General features: G+C 32.5%; 2 protein-coding genes across 5 annotated transcripts; both read left to right on the top strand.

Moving 5' to 3' along the window:
* Positions 1-4,910: 4,910 nt before the first annotated feature.
* On the top strand, positions 4,911-8,714 carry LOC132046262 (G-type lectin S-receptor-like serine/threonine-protein kinase B120). Its single transcript, XM_059436845.1, has 7 exons — positions 4,911-6,408; positions 6,633-6,743; positions 6,841-7,055; positions 7,147-7,357; positions 7,451-7,688; positions 7,793-7,940; positions 8,073-8,714. The coding sequence occupies exons 1-7, from the start codon at positions 5,106-5,108 to the stop codon at positions 8,376-8,378; spliced, it is 2,532 nt and encodes an 843-aa protein (XP_059292828.1). The 5' UTR covers positions 4,911-5,105; the 3' UTR covers positions 8,379-8,714.
* A 1,274-nt stretch (positions 8,715-9,988) lies between these two features.
* LOC132046261 (G-type lectin S-receptor-like serine/threonine-protein kinase At1g61550) lies at positions 9,989-14,371 on the top strand. 4 transcript variants are annotated; one of them, XM_059436844.1, is made up of 8 exons: positions 9,989-10,268; positions 11,244-12,065; positions 12,145-12,261; positions 12,400-12,611; positions 12,815-13,025; positions 13,220-13,457; positions 13,611-13,761; positions 13,857-14,371. In XM_059436844.1, the coding sequence occupies exons 2-8, from the start codon at positions 11,246-11,248 to the stop codon at positions 14,157-14,159; spliced, it is 2,052 nt and encodes a 683-aa protein (XP_059292827.1). In that variant the 5' UTR covers positions 9,989-10,268; positions 11,244-11,245; the 3' UTR covers positions 14,160-14,371. The 4 variants fall into 4 exon arrangements, with proteins under 4 accessions (XP_059292827.1, XP_059292825.1, XP_059292822.1 ...); XM_059436843.1 differs by lacking the exon at positions 9,989-10,268 and having other exon boundaries at positions 10,559-11,432; positions 11,565-12,065; XM_059436842.1 differs by lacking the exon at positions 9,989-10,268 and having other exon boundaries at positions 10,556-12,065; positions 12,154-12,261.
* The last annotated feature ends 12,374 nt before the right edge of the window (positions 14,372-26,745 follow it).

The raw sequence follows: 26,745 nt of genomic DNA on the forward strand, positions 1-26,745 counted from the left end.
GTTTGTGTTTAGTCTTTGAAAGGGTGTTTTACGTGTCAAATTGCAAAAAAGGAAGTGACCGATGATTTTAATTAAGTAAATATGATTTTTTTTATATATATATTGGATAGTCTTGTTCTAAAAAAAAAAAACTTATTTTTTAAAAAAACTACTTGTTAAACACTTTCTACTACCATTCAAAAACACTTATTCTTTCACAAAAAATAAAAGACCAAATACCTTCATTCTTAAAAATAAGTATTTAAAAATGAAAAAAAAAAAAAAAAAACGCTTTTCGCCATTCAGATGCTTTGAGCCTTGGCTAATTAGCAGGTTTTTACTCTTTTAACTTAAATAATAGCCATTTAGTTTAGCACAACAAATCTTACATGAGAAAAGACAAAGAAAAAGAGTATCTGGCACTCCGTCCTTTTCTTCCCCTCTTTGTTTTTAAATATGACAAAATAATATTAAGATACTATATTACGATATTTTTTATTTATTTACAAAACATAACAACTTAATTACAAAACATATTAAATCTGAAAAAATTTAAAAGCCCAACCCTTCTCTCCCCTTCCGTTCACGTAACAGATCTGGAAAAACAGGGGGAGAGCAATTTTTTTCCATCGGAGTGAGAAGCAATAGAGAGCAATGTGTTTTCTTTGTGCCTTCACTGTAGCTCACCCGAACCACCACAACACCACCGCAGATCTCCATTAACACCACCGTAGATCTCCATTCTGTTCACGGAGCAGATCGACAAATATGGAGAAAACAAGTTTTACTGAGTATCAATTAGGCATCCGGGTCGTCTGTGTTTTGCTTGTCACTAATCCTAGATACTGTAGATCTATCATTCTGAACTCAGAGGCAAAAGAATTGGAATGAATTGAAGCTGTTTTTCTTTGATTAATTTTGTATCCTTTATTGATAATATGTTTCAGGTTGATGAGATTATTGGAAGATTTGAGAAGAAGGGTTTCTCTTTTTGAAAGGCTTAAAAATTTCAAATTTTGAAGTGAGATTCAAAATTGTATTAATGTTGTATGATAATTAAATGTTGAGTTTGTATGAAAATTGAATTTTAAGTTTTATACTATGTTGTATTATTTGTATTAAATTTGTATGAAAGTCGTATACAATGTTGTTGTAGTTGTATTAAATTTCCAAACACCTAACATGAACTTTATATAAAAATTATATACTTATATACATATTTCATACAGTTTTCATACACGAAATTGTGACCGAAATTCTAAGCCTTGAGCGATACACGAAAAATGTGAGAATTCTAAGGCTAGAGCTAGATATACATATTCCATTCTATTTTCATACACAAAATATTGAGCGAAATTCTTAAGCTTTGAGGGAGAAATACATATTTCATACAATTTTCATACATTTTTTATACACAAAAAAATTGAGCGAAAATTTTAAGCCTTTAATGATTTTTTTTTATATGCTTTGTAAGAAATCTATTGTTATGCTTTGTAAACTGAAAAGTATCGTCATATTTTATAAATATACCATATTCTTATGTGTATATACGTCATTCTCCCTATAATTTAATGTCTTACAAGTACGAAAAAGATGATGCTAAATATAAACACAAAATTAGGTGAGCCAGAAGTTATTGTTACATTAACATCCATCCACATCATGACCCTGTCAACTTCAAGAAAGTGAAATGAGAGAAAAAGAGATGCTATTTTTCCTAGTATGGTCCTGTAATGTGCTATTAGTCATAGTTTATGCACTTTTATTCCCCATTTATGTGTGAATGCAAGGGTTAGTTGTTGACACACGTGAAAGTTTAATTTGACGAGACTAAAAGAAGAAAACGTTAAATAAACTAAAATAGACTATAGGAAAAATTATAATAGCAGTACTCCTTATATTGAAAAAAAATGAGTACGAGGATCAACTTGAGACTCATACGTACGTGTTATTACTCATTTCTAAATCCAAACTTAGTGGAGACCATATGCTGATAAGTAACATGCACCATTGATTAAGTAATAATTAATTAAAAATCTATTGCGCGGATCTGAATTTCTATTATTCATCAAAGGAATAACTAATTCAGAATCCAATGCGCAGATCCGGATTAATTATAGTAATATTCATCAAGAGAAAAGAAAAAAGACATGTTAAATAGGAATAAATAGAACAAAAATAATATAGGAACAATAACAGTATCTAAAACGAGATGGTTCCAGATCTGATAATACTCCATTGGAACACTACTGGAATTGTCATTGTTTTTTTTTCATCATTAATTAAGACATGCATCAGTTTTTTCAAGTGCAGCCGATGATGAATATATGAACAGATCCGATTTTTTTTTTTTCTGCCTTTATCGTTTTTTGCTTCATGCATTGTTAGTTAGCGATAATTTTTTTTTTTTTTTTTTTTTAATGATAAGCTTAAATTCTGTTTTTCTTCTTTTTCTTTGTGAGTGCTTTTTTCAAGAAAAAATATTTAAGTGTTCTAGTGCCAAACCTTTTTATATTTAGCTAAACATATTGTTAGAAAAGTCAGCTTTGCGGTGGAGTTGTTAATCTTTTCATCTAAAAATTTAATTTGATACAACCTCTCCTTGATTTTACTAGAAATAAGAAAAGACCGAAAGAGTAATGGGATTTTACCCACTCCATTAGTAGAAAACAAAAAAGAGGGCCGGATGGGGGTCAAGTCAACCAAGGATTTATTTAGTGTTTAAGGACCACATTAAAAGAAGAAGTATTTATCAATAATCTAGAAAATAAAGAAAGTATCTGGGGAGGTTTATCAAAAGGGATAAGGAAGAGTAAAGGGACATCATCATCCACCCCATTAATAGAAAAAGGGGTAGTGTTTTAGGACCAAAACGTCAAAAGAAAAATTATTTATCAATTATTCAGAAAAATAAAGAGGACAATATATGAGGTTTTTACCTCATCACTCAAGTATAGTGAACAACAGGTGATGCCGAAGCCACAGATTTTACTAAGGGTATTATAAGCAATATAATGTTTTTATACAAATAATATAATTTTTTATTGAAGGGTGTTCAACATATAATTGTTTGTACCATGCTTGACGTTGAATTTATCAATTTGTTCTTATGTGAAAGCGACTTTGGCCAAATTATATCTCATATCAAAAGAAAAGAAAAAGAAAATTGATTTTTTTGGTGCAAGGTTCTTATACCCCTCGATGATAACTTTTATTCCTTTTGAAAAAATTACTTATAGATTCTTCAGTAAATGCTAACACTAAATTTAAATGTAAACGGGAAAATGTTACATAAAAGATTGTGTGGAATAAAATATCTAATAATATAATGCGATGAGAAAAAAGTATTCCCCCTCCGTTCTTTCATATTTTGCTCAGTCGAATAAGATTGACATGTTACTATATATATGGGATAACTTTATAACTTTAATATTTTTAAATATTTTGTCGCTAATTATATGCTCTTGTAAGAATAATTTTTATATAAATTTAATTTATACATTCGATATGTTATATAAATTTAAGTTATACATAATTTTATTGTTTTTTTTTTAATTCTATACTAAGTTAAATAAAGTCATATAAAGTGGACGGAGGGATTATGTCATTTTCGGGGTAGAACGTTGCAACCCACCCAAAAGACCTAGCAGGTTGGAAATTAATCGATATGAAAGGGTTTGTTGATGCAGATATTGTGGACATTTAAAAACGGAAATTTCTTGAAAGAATATGCTTATTATTTTGAATAGTTATAATTAATGACTTGAGACACAAGTAAACCGCAAAATTTCACCGATTTTATGTCATATGAGACCATTTGCAGTTTACTTTTGTCAAAAGGAAAAAAAGACCATTTGCAATCAGTAAGTGAGAACAAACAAGAAGATATTAATTAACTCATAATCTAACTGCATATCCACATAATCTGATTATCTAAATTTAGTGTGTTTGTTAGATAACAAATCACGTGTGCTGGAAAAGAGAAATTTATCTTCCTTTAAATATCACTTCTTTTTGGTCTCAGTAAAATTGACTCTTGACCTAAAAATTATAGTAATACTCATTTACTTCTCTAGAAAAGCAGTTTATGGCAAAGTTTACTTTGAATCTCACTTCTATTTGAATTAATTATTTTTTTCCCAAACCAAAAGTGGCAAGCAATTCATCTGCATTCCCCAAAAAAATACTTAAAAAGAATGAAAATTATCACTTTTAATCATCCAAATATTAACAATTTTAATTTTAGTCCTTGTGATTTGATATTTGGCAAAGAAGAGAAGTAAACAGTTCTACAAATTCACAGTGTAAAAATCTTTTGGTAAAAAATTCCTCTCGCCGGTTGTTTACACTAGGTCAATGAATAAAAGAATATATATGTCTGACGTATATATTTTTATTACTTAACCATGGTTAAGTGATATACATTTTCATTTTGATTTATTGATTTTTAAGGTTAATTGTTTAGTTAGGTATAAACATCCGGTGGGAGTAAATATTTATCAAATCGGTATACATTTTTTGGTAAATACTACCTCGTTTTAAATTTCAGTGTTTTACCTCTTCTTTTTTTAATATGTTTTAAAAGAAAATCTTATTTTGTATTGATTTTTAATAGCAACATTCTCTTCTACATATCATATTTAAGTTTACAAGATTCACATAATATTTTAACATATTACATGCATCTCTAGTTTATAAAGATCCCAAAATCTCTTTTATCTTCTTAAATTGTACACCTAGTCAAATTAAAACACTTACATTGTAACGATAGGATTAATTGGGATTTACTGTGAGTACATTTGTGTTTGCACACGTTTTCTAACAAGTAGTCCTAGTGGAATATATTATTGAAATCAAGGTCTTATTACTTGTGGGGGCAGAGAGAAGGTGGCTGGTCAGCCAAGAATCCTCAACTACATATAAAGACAACCTTTTTCAGGTCAATCTTTCTCTGCTCCTAATATTATTCCTACTTCGACAACCAATCCGCAGATCATCAGAACCTTCTTCTTTCTTTTGTTTTCTATACCCTTTTACTATTCTTCTTTTGTTTAACTCCCATTTCTTGAGAGTTCATTCAAATTATCCATTCTTGAATTCAGGCATCACCATTTCCAAATTCTTGAATGGCTACTGGCTTTAGACTTCCCATTTGGTTCGTGTTTCTTTTCGTTCTTTCTTGTTTCTCCTCATTCTGTTTAGCTGGTGACAGATTTACACTAGGAGAGACTTTAAAAGATGGTGATAACATCACTTCTAAAGAAGGGAAATTTGTTTTGGGGTTCTTTAGTCCTACTACAGGTTCTAGTAAAAGGTATCTTGGTATATGGTACGCTGATATTAAAGTAAAGACAGTTATTTGGGTTGCCAACAGGAACAAGCCTGTCCATGATAAAAATGGTACCTTTTTGATTGACAAAATTGGGAATTTGGTTGTTAAAAATGGACATGGAGATTTACTCTGGTCATCTAATGTTTCTGTCGAAACCAGGAATTCTACGGCTTGTATCATGGACGATGGAAATCTTGTTATCCGTAACAATGACAGGGATGCTACCAGGTTAAATTCTGCCTTGTGGGAGAGTTTCTTGCATCCTACAGATACCTTTTTGCCTGGAATGAGAGTTTTAATGGAAAGACAAGGCAATGAGCGTAAAGTTTTGAGTTCTTGGACAAATGAAAGTGACCCTTCACCTGGAAGGTACTCATTGGGGGTTGATCCTCGTGGAGCACCGCAGATTGTTATCTGGGATGGATCGGATAGACGTTGGAGAAGTGGACAATTTGATGGGGTGGAATTCACTGGCATTCCAAATGTGACTAGATCTATTTTGTTTTCTGGTTTCAAAATTAATAACGACGATGATGGTAGATTGTTCTTCACTTACGCTTCCTCAAACACATCTGCTTTGGTGAGGTTCCAGCTTACTGTGACCGGAAATGAGCTGCAACAGAGGTGGGACGAAGGAAAGGGGCGATGGAACACGTTACAATCTAGGCCAGCAGGTGGTTGTGACTTGTATAACTTTTGTGGGAATTTCGCGAAATGTAATAAAGAAGTATGCCTTTGTTTAGAAGGATTTGTACCACGTGTTCCGGAGCAGTGGCATGCTGGGAACCGGAGAGGAGGATGTGTTAGGAGGACCGAATTGGAATGCAGGAGGAGCAATAGCAGTGTTTTGAGGAATAATAGTGGAAAAAATGACAGATTTAGGGCTTTTCAGAGAGTTAAATTGCCTGATTATGCAGATATTGCAGATGGAAACATAGAGGAGTGCAAAATCAGGTGCCTGGATGATTGTTCCTGCAATGCTTATGCTTTTGTCAGAGTAATCAATTGTATGATATGGCGTGATGATTTAGTTGATATTGAGCATTTTGAGGAAGGCGGGAACACTCTGTATGTTCGCCTAGATCCTTCTGAATTTGGTAAGGACATTACTTTCTGCTGAATTCGTGAACCTCTACCGATCTTATTCGTAAAAGTATAGTACAAATTCAAATCCAAAGTAGTTGCGCTTTAGAGGAAAGAGTTTTTCTGTTTGTTTCTATTAGTAGCAAGCTCAAAGTTTAAGCCGACATCTTTGTTTCTCCTTGTGTTTGAAGAATGATTAGCCTTTCTCTTACTTGATTTTCTCTATCTTTTGGAACAGGTAAGAAAAACAGGACGATTAAAATTGTTGTAATATCAATTCTAGTAGCTCTGGCTTTGGTTGTTATGGTAGCTGTTTGGCTAGTATGTAGGTACAAGGCCAGAAAACTAGGTAAATTTTGACGCAGCAACCTTTCTGACTTGGCTAGTTGCGTTTATTATGTGTTCCATGTTGTACTTATAACTTAGACTTAAAATTTAATTTTCAGAATCCAAGAGAACCAATGAAATTCCAAAAAACCATCTAGTTAGGAGTGGAGAGTTCTCCACGGAATTCTCTGGGCCAGGTGACCTCAATGCCGAAGGGCATCAAGGAAATGGTTCAGAATTATCATTTTTCAGCTTCAGCATGGTGGCCACAGCTACGGGCGACTTTTCTCTTGCAAACAAGCTTGGGCAAGGGGGATTTGGTCCTGTTTACAAGGTAAATTTTCAATCATGATGGATTTTTCTGTTTCTATTAGGAAGTATATGGCCTTGTTTTGGACTAAAGTTAATGTTTATGAAATCTTTAGGGAAGGCTACCTTGTGGTCAAGAAGTTGCTGTAAAGAGGCTTTCACAAATGTCTGGACAAGGTGTTGAGGAGTTCAAGAACGAGATCACTCTAATAGCAAAATTACAACACAGAAATCTTGTTAGACTTTTGGGGTGCTCTGTTGAAGGAGAAGAAAAAATGCTGATTTATGAGTACATGCCCAACAAAAGCTTAGATACATTTCTATTTGGTAAGTTCAGGAAATTCTGCTGCTTCCATAGATGTACCATAGCAACACATCTCATTGAGATAGATCACTAACAATTGTATTAAACTTTGACAGATACTGTTAGGAAATCCCAGTTAGACTGGAGAAAACGCTTCAACATTATCGAAGGAATTGCCCGAGGATTACTGTATCTCCATAGAGATTCAAGGCTTAGAATAATCCATAGGGATCTAAAGGCTAGTAACATTCTGTTGGATGAAGAGATGACCCCAAAAATTTCAGACTTTGGCATGGCCAGAATTTTTGGAGGAAACCAAAATGAAGCAAATACAAATAGGGTCGTAGGCACATAGTAAGTATCATTTGATTTAAAACCTTTTAACAGACTCTAATTTCAAATTTCAACTTGTTTCTGGAGCTAAATTCATTTCATTCACACCTTGTTGCTAAACACAGTGGATATATGGCTCCGGAGTATGCAATGGGAGGCCTGTTCTCGGGCAAGTCTGATGTCTACAGCTTCGGCATACTATTGCTTGAGATTATATGTGGGCGTAGAAATACAAGCTTTCGGACGGATGAGCATTCAGGCATCATTGAATATGTAAGTCTCAATAATTTTCTTCACTGTTTAATCCAGAACAAGCTGTCCGAATAATGGGGTTAATTTCCTTGTGTGATGAGCAATGACACAGTGGTCATCTTTCTCATATTTTTTTGGTGGAAAATATTTCAGGCATGGGAGAAGTGGGATGAAGGTAGACCAATGGACATAGTGGATCGTTCAATTTGGGATGGTTGTCAACATGATGAAGCATTGAGATGTATACACTTGGCATTGCTTTGTGTTCAAGATTTGGCTGTTCACAGACCAAACATGTCTTCTGTGGTTTTGATGTTGGAAACTGACAATGTAAGGCTGCCGTTGCCTAGGCAACCTACTTATACCTCAATGGGAAGATCTGTCGATGAAGATGTATGGCAGGGGAATCAGGACCCGTCTTCAAACAATGTCACAATTAGTGTATTAATAGGTAGATGATTGTTTAACGCTTGTTCCTTCTTACATACCTGCTTCATTTCAAGAGAATGGGATTAAGTAATGTAACTGTGTTCAAGTTATACTTGGAAATATCTTCATAATTTTTTTGTTAGCTAGGTATACTTTAGCACAGTATGTGTATAGTAGGTGGTTCAGCTCTTCAAGCTGAATGAGAGACGTCACAACTGCTCAATCAATATGGCTAAGTTTTTGAAATTGGAATATGTTCCCCAGTTACTCTTTTTCTTTACTGTTTTGTAGGTGGATGCTCCACCAATCGAGCAAGTCCCGCTTGTCGTATCTAGTTAAAATGAAGCATTTCAATCGGTCAGAATATATCACTGCATAATCAAGGGACAGAATTGCATGCTTTCTATCTCCTATCACTCCAAGAAACCATTTTTGCAGTTCTTCTAAACTTGAGAACTAGTACTCAGTCCGTTGAAACACAAGCAATAGTTCTTACTAGATTCTGCATAAATCGAACTATATGTAGGAAGATTGGCTTGTGCTCCATTTGAGACAGAAGGGAAATGCAATGAATTATTTAATTAATTATTGCTAATTTGGTTTGTGGATGTGGATCATCAGTTGTTGCATGAAACTCAAACGTGGAAAAAATCTTCAACTCCATCTATTGGTGTAGTTCGGAGTTTGATTTCAACTAATCCAACTTAGTAATGGATTGTGTATTCCAAATCAATTGCACTGTGATCTTCCAAGCTTTTTCACTTGTAGAAACAACTTTATGCTCCTTGAACAATAAATAAGCAATAACAGTAGCCTTTTTGTAATACATCAAAGAAAGATAATGTTAAACAATACAATTATAAGGACATAGATATCATCATCTCCTCTAAGGAAATGAAATTAAGGACAGGACATACCTTAGAAACATGGAAATTTTGTACAAAGGGATTAGAAAGACTAAATAATTGAACTCCTGGTGCAGCTCGGGCAGCTATAGCCTATAAGGTTGGAAACAAAATGGACAAGAAATAAAAGAAAGTGGCATGGCCAAAATGGGAGACATGCATTTGTTCTGTTTCTGTTGTTCCCACGGATCATTATTTCTAAACTTTGTGCTGCAGAATGATACCTTAACTCCATCCCATGAAGTATCCATAAATCAAAGCCTTGTCCCACCTTGGCCAAATAGCACCAGGGAAAAGAAGTCCCGCTCTGACCGCCCGCATCTACTTAAAAGACTCTCCGTGCAATCTGCCCTTCCTTGAATTATTCAGCCATGCAATACTTATTGAATACAAAGAACAAAATGCATTTCGTCTTACTGCTCGATTTTCCGTCGTTCCCAAGCAGAATACGACTCAATTGCTCAGGGAATTTGGTGAGATTGATCAAAAGCTAAATAATTTTTCCCCCATTCCAAAAATACCGACAGTATTATGTACTTGGAGAATCAAACAATTCTTTTCAAATGCTTTTTTTTTTTCAAAGAATATTAATGACCCGTCTGGCCATAAAAATTATTCGCTTTTTTCCAGAATAAATTTCACAAAATCAGCGTTTGGTTGTGAAAATTCCAAAATCCAACTTAAAGTTGTATTTCAAATTTGGAAAACAACTTATAACCTGTTTTCCAACTCACTTTTCACTTTTGAAGCTGCATTTAAATACATTCCAGTATGAACATTATTCCAAATATTATTTGCAAAAAGTATAAACAAACACAACTCCATCTTCAATTTCAACTCCATAAATTCCACATTAAGTGAAAAATATTTGGAATCTTTGGCCAAACGCCTACTTAGTGCATCAGATGATCTGAAACCTAGTCGGCAGAGTGTTGACATTGTAAATTTGGTCTTTAGGGACTTGTTGAGATACAAGGGAGAAATTGACCTGGAATTCAAATACTGCTGTATTCAGGTCAGCCTATTTTGCATTGTTCCTTTTCTCCTTTTCCTTTTTTCTTCTTAAGTTACTGTTTTAAATAGAACATCTTTATTCCCAGATGTGGACTTTAGTGTTTAGTCCAAATAAAGCTCAGATCAAGTAAAACAAGTTATAGTGACTTTACTCCCAAGTATGCTGTGTGCATATGTTTAAACCTAGGTATCTAGGGGGAAAGTTTAAATTTGACTTCAATACTCATTCTTATAACATACACTAGAAAAGGAAAAAACAAAAAAAAAAATCATTGTCCAAAAATGTTCTGATTAGTTTTTTGGACATTCTGATAGATTTTATATTTTTTTCTATTATATAATTCTCGTCACCATGTTGAATTACTTGGAAGAGAATTTCAACAAGGTTCTTTCTTGTTTCTACTTCCTCTTTTTGGTAATTGTTAATTGAGCTATGACTCTTTTAAGTGTCCCTTGATGTTTGTTAATTAGGATAGAATTCCATTTATGAAAATGGTATTTAGACAAGCTTGGAAAATTCTTTTGATCTCTCTTCTTTCTTACTGTATCATTCAATCATATTACATTAATGCCTTAGACACCATACTGCAATCCCAAAAACTCTTAGTAGGAGAGACATTAACTTCTGCCAGTCAGGTTTTTGAATTAGGATTCTTTACTCCTGCCAATTCCGATAAAAGGTACCTGGGGATATGGTTTAAGAATATCACTCCTCTTAAAGTTGTGTGGGTTGCAAACAGAGAAAATCCACTTAAAGTTTCTGATTCTGCGGCGAGTCTTTCAATTAGCAAAAATGGAAATTTGATACTTCTTGATGGTACACAGAATGTTATCTGGTCAAGCAGTGTGTCTGTCCCCACTAATAACACAGTTGAAGTTGTTCTCCTGAACAGTGGGAATTTAGTACTTAAAGATAATGTCTCAGGACAATGCTTCTTTGAGAGTTTTGATTATCCTTGCGATACTTTCTTGCCAGGAATGAAAATAGGTTTTAACAAGAAAACTGGGGAGAGATGGCTCTTATCTTCTTGGCAGAAGGAAAACGACCCCTCGCCAGGAAATTTTTCTATTGGAATCTCGGAGCAACTTCCTCCTCAGTTTTTCATATGGAACAAATCTACTCCCTACTACAGAACCGGGGAGTGGAATGGACTGAAGTTCATTGGTCTGCCTTATATAGATTCAGCAGCCTATATAGTTCAGTTTGTTTTTCAGCAAGAATTTCAAGAAGGAACTACATATTTCACCTTTCTCCCAAATAATTCATTCTTAACTTTCGTGGAACTTCAATCTACAGGGTCTGTTCAAGTTGTTCAGTGGACCGATGGAGATCCAACTTGGGATGTTTATGCTAAGATGGTACATGCACCATGTGATATATATAACACTTGTGGACCTTCAGCAGTCTGCAGCAAGAACAAACTACCAATTTGCAGCTGCTTAAGAGGGTTTGTGCCACGGTCTAATGACGAATGGAGCAAAGGAAACTGGACAGGTGGTTGCGTGAGGCGAACTAAATTACTATGCCAGCCGAAGGGAAACAGCACGTCTTCTGGGGTTGCACAGCAGGACGCATTTTTGAAGTTTAGTGGACTGAAACTGCCTGATCTTGCTGCTATTTTTCACCTTGATAGTGCTAGTGAATGTGAAAGGTTGTGTTTGAAAAATTGTTCTTGCACAGCTTATGCTTATGTGGCAGGAATTAGGTGTATGGTGTGGTCTGGAGATCTTTTAGATATGCAGGATTACTCATACGCTGGGGAAGATCTTTTCCTTCGGCTTGCTTACTCAGAGTTAGGTAACTACTAATTAATTTGGTTTACACTAACTTTACGAGTAATCCATCTGCTGCAGTAGTTTATTAAACTATTTTTCAGTCTTTCCAGGTATGCGGAAGCGTAAAAGAGCACTAATCATATGTTCTGCAGTATTTTCCGTTCTCTTTTTCGGCTTTGTTCTATTTTGTTTTCTCAAGCACAAGATTTATCCAACAGGTAATTTTATATGTCCTCCCTAAATCTAACAAGGGAAAAAATAGGATTGACAAATTAAAATACTTTAATGGTTTTGTCAACACAGCTATGCAACGGACGGTCTAGCTTGATCATGAGATTATTTGCTTTCTTTAACAGGACAGAAGAGAAAAGGAGCCAGAAGCTTTAGTCTGGGTGATTCATGCAACATTTCAAAAGACTACACAATAGAAAGTTTCTGGGTTGGCAATTTAAAGAAAGAAGATCCAATTGAACTTCCACTGATTGAATTTGAGGTAATTGCCACAGCAACAAATAACTTCAAAGTAGATAACAAGCTCGGGGAAGGAGGATTTGGTCCAGTTTTCAAGGTAACTACACTTTTCCTCAAGCACTTAACCTAATATGTGATCAAATACACTCAAGTTTACCGTGGAACTTGCATTACATGTGATTTGATTATTAAAATTATGAATTGTAGCTTCTTTTCCTTTTTTTCTTTTTTTGGGGAGGGGAGGGGTTTGTAAAATATGTGTTCTGATCATTTGACTTTTAATTGGCGGACTTTGCATAGGGAAAGCTAAAAGGTGGACCAGAAATAGCAGTAAAAAGACTTTCTAATCGAACGGGGCAAGGCATAGAGGAGTTCAAGAATGAAATTTTATTGATATCAAAACTCCAGCACAGGAATCTTGTACGACTCCTGGGGTGCTGCATTGAGGGGGACGAACTTCTTATAATCTATGAGTACATGCCAAACAGAAGCTTGGATAAATTTCTCTTTGGTACGGCTGCTGTTTTTCTATCTTCTAATTTTTTTCTCCATCTCTTAGAGTCCAAATAAAGCTTTCGCATTGCTAAATTTTCCTAAAATACAAATTCTCCTGGATGGCTGGAAATATAGTTGCCATCATGTATAACTTGTCCAAGGGTTTCTTAGAGTTGATACTTTATTAACTGTTCGTACATTAATGATCAGATGCATCACAAAAAGAACTGCTAGATTGGCCTAAACGGTTCAACATCATTCAAGGTGTTGGTAGAGGGCTATTATATCTGCACAGAGATTCTTGTTTGAACATTATCCACCGGGATTTGAAGGTTAGCAATATCCTTTTGGATGAGGAGATGAATCCAAAAATTTCAGATTTTGGTTTAGCAAGAACGTTTCAGAAGCAGCAGCAACTAGTGCATACTCACCGAGTAGCTGGAACATAGTAAGCAACCTTATTTCTGTACTTCTCAATTGACAGAAGTTCAGAACCTCCAATTAACAATGCTACCCTGTACAATCCAACTTTGAATAAAAAGAAGCTGTTATCTTAATTTACTTTCTGAAAGCACTAATGTATTTTGGGCAACAAATGCAGTGGATACATGTCTCCTGAATATGCTTTGAGGGGGGTATTCTCGGAAAAATCTGATGTCTTCAGCTTCGGAGTCTTGCTATTAGAAATCATAAGTGGCAAGAAGAACTCAAATTTCCTTTACGTTGAAGAGAATCTTAATCTCCTCAATTACGTCAGTACACTCGTTGTCTGATGCTCTCTTACTATTTTGATCAACTTCACTCATATTTATGTCTTGAACCTCATGATAGTGTACAACTATTACAGGCATGGAAATTGTGGAGTGAGCAAAGGGGGTTAGACTTTATGGATGAGACATTGATCAACCCATTATCTCCAGAAGAGATGACGCGATGCCTACACGTTGGCCTTCTATGTGTTCAAGAGCATCCTAGGGACCGTCCTACCATGGCTGCCCTAATTCTCATGCTAAACAGTGAAATGAAATGCCCAAGTCCTAAGCAGCCCATATTTAAGTTTGAAACATACTTGGATGTTGGTGGATCAGCAAAAGATAATGACAGATGTTCTGTTAATGAGTTCAGTGCATCATTGTCTCAAGGACGATAGAACATGTTAATGTATATTCTTAAAAGTTGTTAGTCAAGTACAAAAATCCAGTTAATAGCCACCTAATGATGTAGCTTTTGTTCATTTGTAAATGCACCATCCTCGGAGATGTAATGCGTTTCGCCTCCATTTTTTTACTATGCAATCTTGTACTAGTTAACATTATTGTTTTTAGGGGTTTTTAATAATAATGACAATGTTATATTCTTCAACACCCTTTTAGTCTAAGTTCAAGATTGTGTAATTATGCCGAATATAATACCAAACAGTAGTATCAAGATTAATTTCAAAGTAGCAGTCTCATCTCCTTGTTCAGATACAACGTTAAGATGCCCTTCATTTTACCTTTCCTTTTGTGATTCCAGTCCAGATACTTATTTTCGTCTTCTCTTTATCATAAAACAAATCTATCAACTTCAGCTAATATTCTTATTTTCGTCTTTTCTTTATGATAAAACAAATTTGTCAACTTCAGCTAATAACAGATTATTTTACCATTTTAGCATATTTGAATGATTATGTTGTTGTTTAAAAGATAAACAGACCCACAGATTAAGGGATTATGTTTATGATTCTGATAAAAGAAGAAAAATGGAACGGAATATTTTGAGATTGTTATTAGTAAGATTCTCGTCCAGCTATAGAGATGTCTGTTTAGGAATGTAAATTTTTAGCTGCCATTTTTTTGTTAATTAATTAATTCTGCTAGGATTCTGTAAATTTTTCTTAAATATCACCCAATTATGTTCTTTCCCTTTACATTATCCAATATCCATGTGCCTTACACCTGCGCTAATAAGATTCCTTATATACAGTTCTAACTTCCAACTATAAAACATTGCACAATTTAGTTCATGAGTGGGGCCATACGTCTCTATGTGGTCCAGCAACGGCAATATGATCGGTGATGATATGATATGAGATTAAATGCTGAAATGAAATTCATATAGCCAATCTAAACTTATTTGGAAGTGAGACTCGTTGTTATTGTTGTCTTGTTTCAGCAACCACACATATGTATTACGATGAATGCAACTCATTTTCATCTACGTCTCTACGATGAATCAATTTCACCTTCCCCTTCCACCCCCTCCCCCCAGCCACACACCCCCTTCCTCCTCTTTCTTTTTCTCTTTGTCAGTATTTATAAAGTCTAGTGTGGTACCCAGAAAGAGAAAAAAAAAAAAAAAAAGAGGTCCTTTCGAATAAAAGAAGAAAGCATGCAAGGTGTATGCTATTATATTAACGGAAAAGGCTCATCCAACTATCGGAAACGCTCATTTATGAACCATAGTTTGGCTCATTTATGCCCTCGAACTATAAAAAATGGATCATTTATGCCATCGAACTATAGGAAATGGCTCATTTATCGCCACTTATCAATAACAATAGTTTGACTCATTTATACCTCCCCATTAAACCCACACACTCCAATTGGTCCCGTCGTTTAATTAAAGAAATTTTAAATAACAAATTAATAAAAAACCCGATCTCTTACCCACCCAAAACCATTGTCAGTATTAATAAAGTTTAAGAAATATGGCATGGACAAGTTAAAAATAAATAACAAAGAGGTCCTATAGTTTGATGGCATAAATAAATGGTTTGAAGATAAATGCATGCAAGGTGTATGCTATTATATTAATGCTAAAAAGTTGTGCATGACTTTTGCGAGTACCACTTCCTTACTTGGTCAAGTATGACTTAAATACAGTATGAACCGAAATTAAATGAATACTAACACGTCTCTACCTAACAGAGCCTCTATAATCTAGTAATAAAAACTAGACCCTTGAAGATCACATAGCGCTGGTCCAGAAATTATTTATAACAAATCATCTAAAATAAGTAAGTCTAAATAATATATCAAAAAGTATTCGAGGTAATTAAGCTCAATTTTGAGGGGAAAATAATTAATAAGTCTTGCGGAAAAAGGAAGGAAAATAAAAGTTAAAAAAAAGAAGCTATCTTTTGATCGTAAGTAAAATGTAATTTAATACCCCGGCCCTCCGTCTATTTTTATTTGTCCATATCTATTAACGTAGCTCGAAAGTTTTTAGTAGAAAATAAACTCGATGAATTTGTATGGTAACACAAACATTCTATTTCTTCTTTTAATTACTCCACAACATTAGGGATGTCCCCGAATTATTTTTACTGTTATAAAAATTAAAAAATGTTCGAACTCACACCTTTTCCTTAATTATCACAACCATAACAAGGAGTAGGGCTATTACATTAATTGTTTTCATTAAAAAACTAGGTCCAACAGAAACCAGACCTGACCTTGCTTTTAAAAGCAATCAATAGAACGACCAAAAAAAAAAAAAAAACAGTACTCATGAATAGACATAGTACATTTATGATTTATCCAAGATACATTCCCCTTCATCTATAACCATGGAACATGTCATTATATGTAGTGCAAAACTTGCTCAGCTCATTCTCAGTTGTACATATTACTATTATATATAAGAGTAAATGTGAGGACTTTTGTAGTCCTCACAATAATTTCCTAATTTTTTTAAAACTTTTTAATCAATTATTTTTATGTCTTAATCTTATTTATTTAAGTTAATTTTTTTGTTTTTTGTTTTTAAAGTCTACTTTTCAAAAGCTATCGAACTTGGGGACTTTTGTAGTCCTCACAATAATTTTCAAATTTTTTTAAAAATTTTTAATTAATTACTTTTAGGTCCTAATCTTATTTATTTAAGTCAATTTTTTTATTTTTATTTTTAAAGTCTACTCTTCAAAAGCTATCGAACCTCCTACTTCATTTTTCACGTTCTTTGATTTTCTGATTGGTGCTCGATATCCGCATTTGAGCCCAATTAATTCAGATAATTCGCACTGCATCGCGCCTATTCGGGGGGAGCGCTTCCTCCAAAGATTTTTTTCCATATCCATGTTCGAACCCCTAATCCCTGATTAAGAGAGAAATGCCCATTCGCCGCACAAGTTAAATTATGTATTTGTCTTAAAAGTTCATTAACTATGTATAGATTATTTATTTAGAACTAAATAACTTTAGAAAATTAGGATACATAAGTTATAATGTCAAATTCTCGGTTCCAAATTTGATTTGAATTAAATAATTTCATCAAAATGGAAGTTAAAATATTAAAAGAGTGGAATGAAAATTTTGCTTTCATATAACTACCCACTTGCGGGACTACAATGGGTATATGGTTGTTGTTGTTGTTGTTGTACACTACTAACACAAATTATATTTCTTTAGTTAAATATCTACTTTTATATATGATACACATGACTAGTATATATATATATATATATGGGAAGGGAGTACTAACACAGCAACAAATGACATTTTTTTGCACGGATTGCCCTTCGTTTGGGGTGGTCTTTAAATTTTGCCATTTTGTCTTTACTCAAATTTGTGGTCTTTAAACACTTGGAAAGATTACATATTCTCGGGGTTCGAACCCCCGCTCAAGCATAAAATAAAAAAATAATTTACTTTTATGCCGATCCGCATACAATCCGCTAAGCATAACCAAACGGCCCTCAAGGCAAAGTCATGGCATATAAAATTTAAACTTTGCCTTATAAGGCAAACTTTTTTTTTGGTTATATATATATATATATATATATATATATGTCAAAAGAGAGCTTTAATAACACAGAACAAATGATTGTACTAAAAGTAACATAAGTTATACCATCCAAACCAAAAGTTGGGCCTACATTTGGCTTCGTGATTTCATCTTTATTCCACGTGTACCTTTCAATTGCCATTCTCTTTCATTTTCCTTGCTTTTTGAATTTGTTCTATTCCTAATCAGTGTTCCATATATATGCCCATTCTCTATTGCATAAGTCTTTTTGTTTTCTTAGATAAACTGTAAATTTGCATGAAAAGTACTTATGTCAAGTGCTTATAGCGAAATAAATTGCGAATTTTTTTTTTTTTTAAAATTTTATTTTAATTAGATTAGCGAAGGCAAAATTTAAAGATTTTATTTCCACGCTTGAATTGCCCAACAAATGATTGTACTAAAAGCAACATAAGTTATACCATAAAGTTGGGCCTACATTTGGCTTCTCCTTTAACCACGTGTACCTTTCAATTGCCCTCTTTCATTTTCCTTGCTTTTTGAATTTGTTCTATTCCTAATCAGTGTTCCTATGCCCATTCTCTATTGAGTCTTTTTGTTTTCTTAGCACTGTAAATTTGCATCAAAAGTTATATAAATTGTATATTTTAATTAATTAACGTGAACATATAGTAATAAATATTTATTCTCTTCCGCGACATATATTAACTCGTGCACTTTTGACTTTTCACTTTCTTTAAGAATTAATAAATGAAGTACTCCCTCCGTCTCATACTACTTGACCACATTACTAGAAATATATGTCCAAATTACTTTTTCATTTACAAAATCAAAATAAAATTAATTAATTCTTTCTAATCAAAATTGACCCTTAGTATTAAATGTTCTTGAAAATAGTCAATTTTGATTAGAATGTATTTATTGGAGAGAGATAGAGGTAAGATAGTAAAATATAAAACACATATTTTATTTATGATTTCTTAAGGGGCGTGCAAAAGGAAAAGTGGACAAGTAATATGAGACGGAGGGAGTATATATTTTACCATAATATTCATATTTATTGGTGTATAATCTCAATAGGCTTAGAAAATGATTTGAAAATGAGTAATTAGTGTGAAGGGTAAAATAAGAAGAAGAAAATTTTCTTTCTCTTGAATCTTGATATGTTAACGTGGACAAGTAAAAGTGAAGGGAGGGAGTGACTTTTATCTCCATTATCCTTCTTTGTTAATACTTTACTTATTTTACTCTCCTTTGCATTCTCTGATTATTGTTTCTTTACATTTATAAAATGTATTACTTTATATTTTCATTTCAGAATTAAAATTTAGTGACTTATGATATAACATATATCTTTCTAATTTTGATTTCTTTGTAACAATTCTTTTTATCTATAATTGTTAATATAAAAAATTATAATGTAACTAATTTACCCCTTATTAACATATTTTTAATTAATTTAATAAAAAAAAATTATTAGTTTTGTTTTAAAAAAATTCAATATATACAACAATGGTTCTTATGTTTAGATCTGAACAGTTAGTTAATTGCGATGGATATACACCTGTCGATATACATATAAAATATTAAAGAATTTAAAAGAAAAAACAGAATCAAAATATTAATTTTCTCTCATATTCTTAATAATTTTCTTTTTCACATCGATGAACAACTTTTATTGTCATGAGAATGAGAAAAAAATCTGACTTTTTCCATCTCCAAGACTTAATTCCATCGTATGTTTTAAATTTTTAAACTTCATTTTTTTATTATAACTAAAGTGATGGTATGTAAAATATATTTTATATATGTTGCTATATATAATAACAATTAGAATGTTATTAAAAATTATTTATAAAATACAAACCTTAAAGACTGACTAATTAAAGTGAATAAACATGTTAGATGCACAGACATATTTTGCTAGTATATATAAAATCACCGAAATAAGGAAGCGGTACTCGCAAAAGTCATGCACGTCTTTTTGTAATCAATTTCGCTAGCTGTGCCTTTTTGTTTTTAAAGTTTGATACAGACTCGCAAAGTCATAGCTGAAGTCCTGGTGTCGGCCAAAAGTAAAGATGATAATTAATACATGTAATCTTATCGTTCATTTTTACTTGTACACTTTTAATTATACATATTTTTTTAAAAATAATAAATAAAGTATATAATTTATCAATATATTCATATTAATTTATGCATATTTTTATTGAATTTGAAAAATAATTTACAGTGAGTATTTAATATTATGAATAAAATAGAAAAAAATAAATTTTCTTATCTTGATATGCTAAAAGTGACAAGTAAAAATAAAAATCTATTTTTGAAATATTGGACAAGTAAAAGTGAACGGAGGGAGTAGCTTATTACTGACTACTCCCTCCGTTTAATTTTACTTATCCACTATACTAAAAATAGTTGTTTAATTTTACTTGTCCACTTTAAAAAATCAAAAGACAATTTACCACCTTTTTCTTATTTTACCCTTAGTATTAATATGCAAAAATTTCAATTCCTTTTTCCAACACTTTGGAATTATACTAGTCAAACTTGGCTTAATATGAAAATTTTGGCTCCAAAACCAACTTTTTATGGGGAATATGTGAACTGTTGGAACCCATTACTTAATTAGTTGGTTGCACATTTTTTTTTAAGCTTTAATTGATTTCAATCATTAGGTAATTATAGGTAATATGGTAACTTTTCATTCTATTTTTCGCTCCTTAATAGGCGTGTTAAGTCAATATGTGACAAGTAAAACTGGACGGAGAGAGTAATACTTAAAATTTACGCATTGCTTCCAATTTATTATATATAAGCCCCGTAAAGGGACGAACACAGCTGCCCATAGTTGTACCATGAGCTTTAAAAATTGTACCCGCATTAAATTTGTACCTTTAACCTAAGCATTGACCATGATCCTAGACTTAGAAAACCAGATAAAGAATGTGGCAATTGGAATTTCCTCTTCATTTGTAAGATGGTGGTTTACGCCCATGAAAAGGATCGTATTTCAAAGATACGGCCCGTATTTCAAGTCGTAAACTGGTACTAAAGATTTCTGAGCATTCTGGAATTTGACATTTGAAGGCTACATTGTTAAAAACGGATCGTATTTTAAAATACGGCCCGTATTTCAAAACATATTTGGAATTTTGAAAAACTTCCTTGATGAAAGTTGTAGATCTTTGAAATACCTTTCCAACGATATATTATGGGGGTCAAACGGACATTTGTGCAAAGAGTTATGGCCATTTTACCGAAGAGATGCAGTGCAGTCCATACGGAATACTGACCGTATTTCAATGCGGCCCGTCTTTCAAAATACGGCCAGTATTTAACTGGGCGTAAAATTTAATTTTTCAGAACAGTATATATTCGTCCATATCAGTTCAAATCATTATTTTTCATTCCTTCAAGCCCTAGAACGACCTCCTACCCTCTCCCATCATCAAGAACACCAAGGTAAGCCTACTCTAATTATTCCAAGTCAATTCTAATACATATCCTTGTAATCTAAACAAGAAATCATCATTCCTAAACTAGGGTTTTCAAGAAAACCCATCTCAAGGTTTAAGAACTCAAGATTTTGGAAATCTTCTTCAAAGTTAAAGTATTTAATTCAAGTTTGGAGCATTACCAGGTATGTAGAGTTACTATCTACGTGTGGGAACATCATTGTTCTTCCCCACGCCTCATAATCCATAAATTATGATTCTTTACGAAAACTAGGGTTTCTATACCATGCTCATGATAACCCTAGGTCCATATCCATGATTATATTATGTATGAATTGTTATAATTCCATCATTGAGTTTTTAATATTTCTTTATGATTATTAAGAATCTGTCTGTAATCTATGAAAAATCCATATATCCCATTCCATGGGTTCATGCATGCTAGTTAATGATATATTATGCTATTTTCAAGAAAATACTATACATGTTTTACAAGTTCATGCAAGCAAGCTATAATTCATGATATCCATGTTCAAGCAAGTTATATTCATGAAAACCATGGGCAGCAAGTGCCACTTATTTTATATGTTCATGTTTTGGGAATTGCTTTAATTACCGAGGAAGGCTTCAAATAGCCTGAAACTACGTAGTCACCGTAGGATGAGGATCGCTCCACCTATGTCCCGGACGATCTCTCATAATGACTGAATCCTTTCAGATTTTATTAAATCTCATGTTCCCTGGCAAGGACTGAGTGTTCTGCTGGCTGGACGCAAGCACCAGACCCCGGATCGGTTATAAGTTATTGCTCTCTCTACTTATGATATATATATATATATATATATATATATATATATATATATATATATATATATATATATATATATATATATATATATATATATATGTATTCATGTTCATGATCAAGTTTCAGTTCCTATCATTATTATTTCATGTTCCATGTTATTTCATTCAGTTGCTTTACATATCAGTATATTCAATGTGCTGACGTCGCCTTTTATTGCCCGGAGGCCTGCATTTCACGATGCAGGTACGTATTTACAGGACGCCGCATATGCTCAGTAGGATTTGCTCGTATCAGCTCGTTGGTGAGCCTCATCTCATTCGGGGTTTAGTCAGTTATCTTTATTTTACTAGTCATGCATTTAAAGGTATGCTAGGGGGCCTTGTCCCAGAAAGTACGTTTTCCAATCAAGATTCACGATTAGAAGTTTCATAAACTAGTCAGTTGAGTTATGTTAGACATGCAAGGTGTTTAGCCATCTTTGGCTCAACTCCTGTTATTTCCGCATTTATGATTTAAATAAGTATTTCATTAAATTATTATGACATCTCATGTTTTATAAAAGCTCATCACGTTCATGCTATATTTCCGCTCATGTATGCCTCATGATGATTCAGCAAGTCATGTGGTTCGCTCGGTCACATGCAGTATGGCACCGAGTGCCGTGTTTCGCCCAGGCCATGGTTCGAGGCGGGACAAAATTCTTGTAAAAATTATACCCGCATTAAATTCTTGTACCATGAGCTATAAAATTTGTGCACTTTATCCAACTATTTTTATATCCAATGTAGACATGTTTCATAGTACTTAATATTGATTCCCTTCTCATGTAAAATTGTACACGCATTAAATTCTTGTACCATGAGCTATAAAATTTGTACACTTTATCTAACTATTTTTATATCCAATGTAGACATGTGTCATAATACTTAATATTTATTTTTTTCTCATGTATAGACGTATGCACTTTAAATTTAATTTTCCGACACATTTATTTTCTCTGTGCACTTTACTTGTTCACTTTTGACTTTTCGTGTTCTAGCTGAATATTTATTTTCTTCTCATGTATAGACATATGCAGTTCAATTTTAATTCTCCTACACAAATTTATTTCCTCCATACACTTTAATTTGTTCACTTTTGACTTTTCATATTCTTTGAGAATTAATAAATCCCACGTGAATATATGTCATAGTACTGAATATTTATTCTCTTCTCATGTATACACGTGTGCACTTCTACTTTAATTATCTGACACATATTTATTTCCTCCGTGCACTTTTACTTGTTCATTTTGACTTTTCACGTTATTTAAGAATTAATAAATGAAGTACTCCTTCCGTCCCATATTACTTGGCCACATTACTATACTTTACTTTTCACGTTCTTTAAGAATTAATAAAAATGAAGTACTCCCTTCGTCCATATTAACGTAGACATGTGTCATAGTACTTAATATTTAATTCCCTTCTCATGTATAGACGTATGCAATTCAAATTTAATTCTCCGACACATTTATTTCCTCCGTACACTTTTACTTGTTCACTTTTGATTTTTCATGATGTAGCTGAATATTTATTCTCTTCTCATTTATAGACATATGCAATTCAATTTTAATTCTCCTACACAAATATATTTCCTCCGTGCGCTTTTAATTTGTTCATTTTTGACTTTTCACATTCTTTGAGAATTAATAAATCCCACGTGAATATATACCATACTACTGAATATTTATTCTCTTCTCATGTATAAAGGGATGAACACAGCTTTAAACAACTGTACCAAAAGCTTCACAGATTGTACCTGCAATGACTGCTTATACCATAAGCTATATAACTTGTACACTTTACCCAACTATTTTCCTATCTCACGTGGACATTTCTAATACGTCATAGCACTTAATATTTATTTATTTCTCAAGTATAGAAGTACGCACTTCAATTTGAATTTTCCGACACATTTATTTCCTCCGTGCACTTTTACTTGTTCACTTTTGATTTTTCATGTTATTTAAGAATTAATAAATGAAGTGCTCCTTCCGTCCCATATTATTTGACCACATTATTATACTTGACTTTTCACGTTCTTTAAGAATTAATAAAAATGAAAAACTCCCTTCGTCAATATTACTTGGCCACATTACTAAAAATATATGTCTAATTTTCTATTCTATATTTATCTTCTTTTCTATTCTATTATCCCCGTTTTCCTTCTTTATCAATACTTTAAACGTGAAGAGAGGACGAACAATAGCAATGCAAATTTGTATCAAAAGTTATTTTAATGCTCCTACACATAACTTGTTCACTTTTGACTTTTCACGTTCTTTGAAAATTAATAAATAAAGTATATATTATATCATAATATCCATACTTATTAGCATATAGTCTCAATAGCCTCAGAAAATGACTTGAAAATGAATAATTAATGTGAACGGTAAAATAAAAAGAAGATTTTTCCTTCCTTGATATGTTAACGTCGACAAGTAAAAGTAAAGGGAGGGAGTGACATTTATCCCCGTTTTCCTTCATTGTCAATACTTTACTTATTTACTCTCATTTAGCCTTTGATTATTGTTTCTTTACATTTATAAAATGTATTACTTTATATTTTCATTTCAGAATTAAAATTTCTTGATTAATCATATAACATATATCTTTCTAATTTTGATTTCTTTGTAACAATTAATATAAAAAATTATAATATATTTCTTAATTAATTTAATAAAAATATTTTAATCCAATATATACAACAAAATGGTTTTTATGTTTGGATCTGAACAGTTAGTTAATTGAAATGGATATTAACCTGTCGGTATACATATAAAATATTAAAGAATTTAAAAGAAAAAATTTAGAATCAAAATATTAATTTTCCCTCACATTCTTACTAATTTTCTTTTACATCAATGAACAACTTTCATTGTCATGATAATGATAAAAAGTCCGACTTTTTTATCTCAAAGACTTTTAATTACAACTAAAGTGATGGTACCTAAAATACATTTTGTATATATATAACAACAATTAGAATGTTTTTACAAGTTATTTTCAAAATATTTAACCTTAAAACCCGGCTAATTAAAGTGAATAGACGTGATTGTCTAACCTCCGCATCGCACAAAGATATATTGCTAGTATTACTATATGCATGGACGTACGACATACATATTTCTTTATTCCCTCTTTAGCATCCCCTTTTTCAGTGGTACATTTTTCAGTCTATTTTTCCCTTTTTCTTAAAAGTTTCATATTAATTTAGACGTTTACAAAACCTCTATGCATTATCTTTTTGTAGAGAAGATTATTGGATTTGGTTAATTAGTCAATATCGTATCATTTGGAACATGCAAACTGTTGTTCCCTTATTTTATTCTTCTGGAGGTGATTTATTTAATACTAATTACTTTAGACACATGGATAATTTTAGATTGATTTAACTTTATTTGTTCAAAGCAAATTACTAATATCTATTTATTCTCTTTAGTTTCATCTAAGTATCAAAACACGGTACCGTACATCGACGTTGCAGGTATAAAGTATGTAGTGTGTTTTGTAATTTTTTATTTCATACCGCGTATATTCTAATGCCATGGATTATGGAAACAATCTTTAATTATTCAGAAATTCTTTATAAAAGAATTATGCCCCCCTTTCTATTCTGTGTTCTTATCATTCTTATAGTTTTTAAGTTTCTGAAAATATGACTTTAAACAACTAGATTTTATGTCTGTAGGAGTGGAGTATTACTGCCTTAAAATTAGATAGACTTGGAACTTGGAAGGCAGGTTTCCAGAAATTAAGCAGTATTAAATTGATTAAGACGCTGTTAAGAAAGGAAGATGTTACTCCACTTATTACCTAAATAAATATATAATATTCAACTGATTATGAGTTTCCATTAGCTAGAAAAGTAAATGTCATTTTCAACTCTTCAAAGACTAGGATAATTGCACTAAGAATATGAAAATAGTCGATTGAATTGGGGGTAACTGACCAATCGAAAAGCTTGAGGAGTTGGAAGGACCATCGCTAAACTATAAAACAAAGGACGCTAGATCTACATGGTTGTTAAACTAAGAATCAACATCTATACTATTATATTCTTTCTTCTATAAAAAAAGAAAAAAAAAAGTTTGAGAATGAAAGACCATGCACCTCCTTCTTTGAATCTTATACGCATTCAATAAAGAGAGGATTATTACTATTATATAAATTGTTATGCCAACCACGATTGAAATTCTCCTTTCAGTGAAACAGAAAGCAATGATAAAGCAAAACAACTTTTTTGTTTTTTAATTTCTCTTGTCCGTGTCTGGCTAACTCCCATGAGAGGACCAATTAGCAAAAAAAATATAATGGGTGGTCAGTGATGATGACAAATGGCATAAAACAAAAATGGTATCTTTTTTTTTCAAACCAAAACAAGGCACAAACACAAAGAGATGGCATTAAAATTTTTTTTTTTTTCGTTAGCCAAATGATCAAATAAAAAAAATATATATATATAATCTTCCGTGAAGGACGTGTATGTGGGCTTTTATGGAGTTATTACAAGAACCTTCAGACAAACCTCCAAATTAAACACGTAATGTTGATAACCAAATTCATAAATGGCAACGCTTTAGAGTAGTTTGCCCATTCAAGCCTTATTTAATTTTTTTCAACAATATGAGTTGCTTTTAAGTTTTTTTAAAGTTTAAAAAAAAATATATATATTCGAGTACTAGCACGCACGCTATT

The sequence above is a fragment of the Lycium ferocissimum genome, chromosome 2 (assembly GCF_029784015.1).
Source record: "Lycium ferocissimum isolate CSIRO_LF1 chromosome 2, AGI_CSIRO_Lferr_CH_V1, whole genome shotgun sequence".
Taxonomy (NCBI): Eukaryota; Viridiplantae; Streptophyta; class Magnoliopsida; order Solanales; family Solanaceae; genus Lycium; species Lycium ferocissimum.